Here is a 9,112-nt window from a genome sequence, read left to right as displayed (position 1 = left end):
AAAAGATGGTAAGTCAAACATCTCTAGACGACCCTGCATGAGCAACTTCCGCCATACTCTTCTCACAATAACCATAATCACTGTGATTGAATTTGAAAAGCTCATTTCAGGCTTTTCTGAGTAATAATTTGTTGTGAGTTTCAGGTGAATTCGTCTGCAAACAAATGAATTCAAGCTAGCCCTCTTAAAAAAGACGAGAGGGCGACTGGTCATTGTAGCAAGCACACAAAACTCTGGATTCCAGCAAACTTTTATTCAGCTTTAAAAGGGTTTTTTCCCTTCATTTTGTGCTATACCTCTGGTCAGGGTAAGTCTTTTCTTCCCTCCTTTAATCCTTCCCTTTATTTGAGAAAAACACAAAACCAGGTTCCACGCAGTGCTTTAGTGGCTAAAAGTGAAAAAGGCTGAACTCTGAATCGCGCTCCAAAATTGGTTCCTCTGAATAGGTGACGGAGGAAAAACGTTTAATAGGATCCGAGGGAGGTTCTGCTCTCACAATCTGCTCTAAACAGGTGGAAATGGGACCTTCTCAATTGTACAAATAGTAAGTATAAACCAGCATGGAAAAGCAATTTTCGGCGACAAGGATTAGTAACTTGCAATGAAAATTGAAACTAGTCGGACGGTCCCCAAATCCTCCTTATTAATTCAAACTGAGCTATACATATTTCCTGAGTGCTTCTGGACAAATAAATAAACAAATACGTTAAATTCCAAACACGTAAAAATTTTAAATGATAGTGATACAGATTTATGTGATCACTATAAAAATAAATAATATTTATAAATAATAAACATTTTATATATTTTTTTTAAATTTCATAAAAAAATTAAATACGAAAATTGTGATACGTGTATGATTTACCATCCCCAAAAATACCATTCAATTATAGCGAATAATAATTTAGTATAAAATCTAAAATAATGTATTATTATTATTTGTATAAAAACAAATATAATTAAAAAACTAACATGCATAATAATAATAATAATAATAATAATAAAGTAATAGTAATAATAATGAAAGCTAGACAATATATAGTAATTTTTAATTTACTCCATCTGCACTTCACGAATGATAAATATGAAATGTGCTGTGGGTGTGTGACAGACGATTTGGGACAAGAAACTTAAATAATAATCTGTAGTATCTGTCATGCATACCACCCCCGTGGCCGTGTATAAATGAGCGGTAAGAAAGGGGACAGTTGTGGTGATGGCGTTTCCTTGTCACCCTGATAAGAGCAAGAGCAAGTGATGTCAGCTAAGTGCTCGAGACAGTGATCTCGCGCTGATGAGACGAACGACTGCGCGTAAAATGTGACAGTGCCGTCACGCAGTTATCTTTGAATACATCTGCTGTGTGCTTTGGAGAAAAAGGTAAACTACAACATCGACTCACTGGCGTAAGTTTGCTGTAAGATTTTCGCGAGTGCTGAATAGGAATCGACTCTGGGAGGGGTTTTGTCTTATTCTCTGCTTAACGAGCTCTGTAATGTCCTGTTAATTTTGTGTGTACTAGTTAATGAGCATTAATCGGGTACCCCTGGATGCTATTGTTCTGGGGATGGCCATTTGAATGCAAATGGGTGACATTGTAAAAGCAAGGTGCTTATTAAACTGGTGCGTGTCCTGGCTTCTCTGGAATTCAGCAGGAGAGGACGGGGCGACTGGTCGATGCTCACACCAAGTTCGGTAAAAATGGCAAGTTCACTCCCTCTGGAAACAGTCATGTCCTGCCCGAGACTAGACGACAGGAGCGGGGCCACGGCGGCACCCAAGTCCCTGGCTTTTTCTATAGACAGAATCATGTCCAATACTTCGGAACCGAAAGGCGCCACGGAACAGCGCAGAGGACTGGAGGGATCAGAAGGGAAGAAGACGGTCGGCTTGTGTACTCCCATTCCCTGTATGATCCCATTACAGCCGTTCAGCTACGACCTACAGGCCAAGGCTTTAATGAACTATTCCGAGTTTTGGAAAGTTAATTTCAGGGGAGCTCTTTGCACTTCAGCGGCGATGTGTAAAGCCAATTGTGGCGTTTGCAGCAAATCGGATTCAAGCTTAAAACACTCGGTGTTGCCAGGAACAAGGGTCATCAAACCACAGGTTATACATCAAGCGCTGACCATGCCCACCAACGGATCGTTGTGTTATTTCAACTATCTGGACTCTGCTTATCATCAGTCCGAGTTACTGCATGGACATTTACTTTCCTCGGCAATTGCGAACTCACAAGCACAAGCCATAAGCGCGCACCAGAAGCTCCTCTTGTTGGAGAACGCGAAACTTGCATGCGTTTCACCCGAAAAATTCCCTACGCCCCAATACCCACATAAAGAACACCTGCCTGGACAGTTGGACCAGATAGTTCGGGATAATCACAATTTGACGGAGAAGAATGGAGTGAAAGCGCATAGTAAAACCAATAACTGTTCTGCTGACGGGAAACCCAAGAACTTCACCTGTGAAGTTTGTGGAAAGGTAAATTGTGGAATGCATGTGTTGTAAAGATGTATAGGAGAGTGCATGTTAAATAATGTACAAAAAGTGTGCATTTGCATTTAAGCAGAGTTAGCCTATAAATAATATTATAATTTATTTTACAGGTTTTTAATGCGCACTATAACCTCACGCGTCACATGCCGGTACACACAGGCGCAAGACCGTTTGTGTGTAAAGTATGTGGGAAAGGTTTCCGCCAGGCAAGCACGTTGTGTAGACATAAAATTATTCATACACAGGTGAGTAAACGCACACATTTCATTTGAATTTTACTGTGATCATTTTAGCTATATTACAAACAGTATATGATTTATTTGCCTAATCGAAATGTTATGATTTTATAAAAGGAGAAACCTCATAAATGTAACCAGTGTGGAAAGGCTTTCAACAGAAGCTCGACGTTAAACACACACATACGAATTCACGCCGGATATAAACCATTCATCTGTGAATTCTGTGGAAAGGGATTTCATCAAAAAGGTATGACATCCTAATACTAAAATAGCATAAAATACATGAAATATAGCACAATAAATAAATACAATCGAAAGCGCTTTTTATTTGACTACAAACCTAAGTAGATATGTATGTATCTGCCTTGGAAGACCAAAGCATTGAGTTTATATGAAATCAATGCAAACATTATTTGTCACTCGTGACTTACTCTGACAACATTTTTGCATTTCATATGGGTCAAGACACAGACCTTTCCCTTCTTTGTACGTCGACAGTCCTCGACTGTTTTGGCTTTGAAATTAACAAAGTTTGACAACTCTTGACTTCAACATGCAAAGTACTGATTAAAAAAGGCTTGGAAATGAACCCCTTCTGTTAAATGTAACTTAATTGTGAACCATTGACCTTTTTTGGGAAAAAAAACTTTCTGCTCTCTTCTTTGAAAATGTTTTCACTTACATTTTGTTTTAATTTTTTTTTCCAGGGAATTACAAGAATCACAAATTGACTCACAGTGGCGAGAAACAGTACAAATGTTCAATTTGTAGCAAAGCCTTCCATCAGATCTACAACCTCACATTTCACATGCATACGCACAACGACAAGAAGCCTTTTACCTGTGGAACATGCGGGAAAGGTTTCTGCAGGAACTTTGACCTAAAAAAGCACATACGGAAACTACACGATAATGCCAACTGTTTATCTGTCGGAAATGATTCTTCCAGAGGACACCAGAAATAAGACAGCTTTTAAATGAACTTGGACAACTGATGAACCACTTGATATTTGTGAACAACTTCCATTGAACGCAGATAAACGAGGCGGGAGAAATCACATCATCGAGGAATTGTACATAAACCAGAATAAAATATTATTTAATAAACACCCTACCACACGGGGCTATCAAGCAATTATTTGTAGATTAGATTAAAACAAAAGTGTTTTATAAATAAATGCAACATATGTGTAAAAAAATTGTTTGATAAATTTGTAAAGTTGCTGACATGTGTTGACGCAGTGAAGCGAATATAAAATAAAATCGTAATACTGCCACAGTGTGTTTTTATTCGGAAATGTTTTAAAATGTACCTATGCAAAAATTTTTATTTTTGGCTTCCAAAATGTTTTTAAATAATTCGATAATTTTCCTTTAATTTTTGATTTTTTGTTTGCTATTTTGTAGGAATTATAATTAATTGTAAGAATTACAAAATACTGGGTCTGTGAAGTTTTAGTTTACATTTGTATTTATAAACAAAAATAAAGTTGATCATATAAAACAGGTTAAAAACCTTATAAATTACATATACAAAAACAATAAGTATGATGATAATTTCAAACAATAAATAGCCACAAACTATTGATCTAACGTATAAGACCCTTCAGTCCACATTATAATCTTATAATGACATGTCTGGTGGAGTTCAAAGCCTGTGGTTTCATTTAGACATTCGATACACGACTCTGCCTCTGTGACCGTACACTTGACTTCAGTTTAATGGCTCAAATTATCAGATAAAACATGGACTCTTGAAAGCCTATTACGTTAATCAACTAAAGAGCCTCATGGGAAGCGTCGGCGCATCAAGTCGTGTTCATCAGAAGGTGGAAAATGGACTGCACTTCTCCCACATCTCCTCATCATTGCAGCTTTAATAAACAATCATGTATTCTGCTCACGGATCCTGGAACAATATTATCCTTATATACACGCTATCAGAAATTTTGATGAGACAAGCGCGTGATCTCAAATCTCTGTCTCCCAATTACAGCTCAATTAGCAATTATGCCCACGTCCTGGGACCAAGAGGAAGACTAATATTGCTAGTTGACTGGCCTATTCAACTCCTTAGAGGCAAAATCCCAAAAATGTGTTTAACCAGAAGTGTCTTTATTTCATTCAACTGCACCTAGGCGTGATTTTATGAATTTAGAAATAATGTTTTAATGTCTCGAGAGCTTTACAACCTGCCATACATTGCATTTCCTACATTTTATAGGTTACTGACTTAAATTTGAATGATTTTAGAGTAAACTTTTTTGATCAAAAAATATAAAATATTACAATAAACTACAAAAACATATTTTTGTTGAATAAGTTTTAATGCAGAATATTTTGGGCGTATTGAAATGCAGAATACATTAATTAATTATGTAATTATTTTGATGTGAACAACTGTCCATTTTATTATATGCCCTATAGGGAACAGCAACATTTAATGCATAAGTATGTCTTATGTTATCTTGAATAAAAATAATCGGCGTTTAAATAAATAAAAAAATAAACAAGGCGAACCTCAGTAGCCTTCATATAAAGGCTTATTGAGATCTTTTAATGCTGAAAATGTTTTTTACACTCATACCCTAATACGACCATATTGCACGCTTGACTAGTTAAACTTAAACATATGTCATAATTCTTTTACAAACGACTGCTGTGCGGATGGGCTGCTATTTAACATGCCGTGACATCCAAAAAAGATAAACTGAAAGATCAGAGTAAAACATTACTGGTTGTGAAGAGGTCTGGGAAAATACTAACGTGGGCGGGTCTCACCAAAAGACATGTTTGTGTGGGGTACAAAAATCCCTTTTGTGCAAAGCTGCCTATCTTGCCTATAGTGCCTAAAAAAGATTGCGGAGAAGAAAACAACCTAAAGGCAGTCTCGTTGGCCTTTTTTCCGCACTTACCTCTCAAACATCTGAGCAACCAGCTTTGCTTCTAGAAACATGTTAATTGACAACGGAGCTCATTACTGCATGCACATGTAACGCGGCGAGAGGGATTATAGGGACAAGAGCGCATTAATGAACTGTCAGCGGCGGAGAGCATGTACGCGACAGAGATCAGCCGAAATTGAGGCATTTACGAGCGACAAAAGCTCGGTTGAGACAGGAAGAAAAGAAGACCCAGACTTTTGTTTGGTCAACTCAATTGATTGTAAATGGAAGATTAACGGGGGTAGCGTCAGCATTTTTAAGGAGGCGAGGAAGAAAAGGCCCCAATTAAATGCACCAAATGTTAACTGCGTCGTTTCTCTCAGTTTAGCCCAAATGAAATTCTAATTAAACCGTCCTCCTTCCCATCGTTTTGGAAAGCAATTTATATCCCAGTTGGAGAAGAGCGGGTAGTTGTAGTACTTGTTAAGAGAACCATTGCTTCTTGGCACAAAGCGCTCGCAAGGCGCATTGTAGCGCGCCAAGGAGAAAGTTAATGAGCGTCAGGCGCGCGCTCTTTGGATTCGTTCCTACCGAACTGCGTTGAAAAGACAGCCGCGGCCAAGCGACCGCATGGTGTTCCGTACACGTATTTATGTCCAAGATGATAATGATAAAGGAGGTCGACCTGACAATATTGCTCGGGCAGACTGTGAATATTCAGTCAACGAATAATCAAGAATACAAATAAATTGACAGAAGAAATTCACAAAAAGCTGCATAACCCCATCCTGTATATGACATACGTTGTCAAGAGATAAACCTTCGGTCCAAAACGCTTGCTTACTTAAGCCTACTATGCGAAATGAGCGAAAAACTTTATGAGAAATGCCAGGATGCTGTACTACTTCTTCTGAGATTTTTTTCAGTAGGTCTATGCATCTGATTGACAATTTTCTATCCCATGATGCCACTGCTGAGGAGCCAGCAAATAAAAAAAATACTGGAAAACTGTGAGCTGGGAAGTAAGTTAAGTGATATAAATACCAATAAATATAATTCTTGTGATTATGCAAAACATCTAAGTTATTTCCTCTTCTTGTTAGTACGTCATAGGTGATTGAATATAGAGGTCACATGCACTGTAAAAAATACTTTGCTGCCTCAAAATTCTTTGTTATATCAACTCAGATTACAAGTCATCATCATGTCTACAGAGATGAGTTGTCACAACTTATAAAATATAGTTGAGAAAAGTCAACTTAATTTTATAAGTTATAACAACTCACCTGTAGTTATAACAACTCATCTCTAGTCAAGATAAATAATAGTAAGTTGATATGACTTGATTTGAGTTGATTCAACAAAAAAAATTAAGGCAGCAGTATTTTTTACATTGTGACAATGAAAAGATGGTGGATGAAGTATGTTCAGAAAGCATGCATACAACACCCACACATAGGCCTACTATATTACATACAGTCGTAGTACACTGTAAAAAAATCCTTGGTTCAACTTCAAAACACAACAGTTCGTGCTTAAAGTTTGGAGTTTATTCAACTTAAAAATATTACTTAATTCCAAAAAGTTGAATTAACTCGAAATTTTAAGGCAGCATGAACACACTGTTAACCAACAAATCTTTTTTACAGTGTAGGCTACACAATTTAGGACCCAGGAATAGGCTTTATCTGTCCAGATTCACATTCCTAAACATTTGGGCTCAGACATTACCCACGCAGCCCCCACTAGGCCCTGAGTGGCAACAGTGCCCCCTTTACAGGGTTTGGTCTGATCGTCAAGGGCACGCTCAGAGAAGGAGCTTTATTGCTTTAAGGTGTCGAGGCAGCCGAATGGTAGCAGAGTGCGGGGACTCTGCCTCGCCGGAATCACATCAATGTCAGTCTCGGGTATGACCTCCATTCAGAGGCAGCCTTAAAGGCTTCGGGCCACGCAGCTGAAGGGGACCTTCTGTCCCCTCATCCAATACTTTACTCGCAGTCTCTTAAAGAGACGAAGGTCTCAAACAATCTGTTCCAGATTCAGCAATCTTAGTAGACTAGTGTACAAATATGAACAAAAGGAAACTCCTAAAGGAATTTGGGGACTAATCAGCAGAATTCCAACAGATATGTTTAATTTGCTGAATTGGTTCTATTGAAGCCTGACCTGAAATCAGTGTCATTGTTTGTCAGGATCAGTAAATCTGGGATGTCCGGTGCTAATCTTTTGACCCAGGATGCCCCTTTAGGACAATCTCCACTCCCAGTTTCCCAGTGGATGGGTCTTAATTAACTCAGACCAAAATCCTGCTGTTAAGCTGGGACTCTCTTCAATACACCAAGTATGAATGCAAAGAATTTGATATAGAGTGATGTCATTGACCCATTCCTTACAATGTTTACTCCATTTGGAAATATGGTACGCCCCTTGTTAAAAATATTTAGTGTTAAATGTTATAGATTAGGCGACCAAAGGCTGTAATACCACTGCACCCCAACAAACATATATGCCCAAGACCCCAAAAGACAAACATATTTGATGGAGCGGATGTTTCGACTACTTGGATTGAATGGTTCTTATGAGGAAAGGAGGAAAATAATGATATCGAAACTCAAAATCAATACATATGACAAAAACACATCAGGAGACCTCTTATGACCAACACTAGTGCTGCAATAGCAGTTTCAAGAATGATGAGAATTCCCTTACAGGCTCCCGAGCAGAAGCTATTTGTGTTTAAGTGCACTACATTTACAAGCTTTAGTTATGAAAAACACTTTTGGGAGCAATGGGTGGTATATTTTGAGGCAGAGAGAAAAAAATATTTATAGTGTTTTTAGAGATACAAATATTTTTGAACATTCAAGGTGCCCATATTCAAAATACTATTAGGAGTAATTTTGCAATAACAAAACTCATGCAGTCTGTTTATGCAGCAGCAACAAATGGACTATCAGGCACAGCTTCAGCTATATCACTTTCAAAGATGTAAGGCATTATCATCAAAAGGATGAACTTGGTTCTGTTAACTTAAGATAATGCTCTGAAGATCTGGCTGATGGCCAGGTGTCTGTAACCCAAGGCCCAGCTATAACATTTGGCCTTGGCTTGTGCTGGGTCTCTGACAGCCTCAGTTGGCAGTGGTGTCTGTAGCCAATTCACCTTGGGGCGTTCTCCATTAGAATGCATAATGCAGAGCTAGTCATTTGGAAAGGCTCCAGATCGTGCTCTTCAAAATCCTTTTGGATAATTTGCTGTCTTGCCCTCCACCCACACCCAGAACTCTCCACCCTTCTGCAGTCGACCCCCCCAACTGGAACCCTTGACTGGTACCCTGACCTCAGGGGCAAGAGTCCCAGCTGAGGAGGAAGGGCAGCTGCCAACCACCACCTCTTCAACCCTGACCATCCAGATGATCGCGTTTGTCAAGCCGCCACTCCGTGTCACCCTGCACTGGTTTGATCATCCAATTAGGCTGGGGTCTGCCATC

The 9,112-nt window shown here is 38.7% G+C and overlaps 1 protein-coding gene across 1 annotated transcript; it reads left to right on the top strand.

Moving 5' to 3' along the window:
- The first annotated feature begins 1,022 nt into the window (after window positions 1-1,022).
- On the top strand, window positions 1,023-8,100 carry fezf2 (FEZ family zinc finger 2). Its single transcript, XM_065241443.2, has 4 exons — window positions 1,023-2,484; window positions 2,610-2,744; window positions 2,853-2,985; window positions 3,446-8,100. Exons 1-4 carry the CDS (start codon window positions 1,678-1,680, stop codon window positions 3,700-3,702), a joined length of 1,332 nt encoding a protein of 443 aa, XP_065097515.1. The 5' UTR covers window positions 1,023-1,677; the 3' UTR covers window positions 3,703-8,100.
- The last annotated feature ends 1,012 nt before the right edge of the window (window positions 8,101-9,112 follow it).

Source organism: Paramisgurnus dabryanus, chromosome 14 (genome assembly GCF_030506205.2).
Source record: "Paramisgurnus dabryanus chromosome 14, PD_genome_1.1, whole genome shotgun sequence".
Lineage (NCBI taxonomy): Eukaryota > Metazoa > Chordata > Actinopteri > Cypriniformes > Cobitidae > Paramisgurnus > Paramisgurnus dabryanus.
The sequence above is the reverse complement of the archived record's forward strand: the minus strand, read 5'-3'. Positions and strand labels throughout refer to the sequence as shown.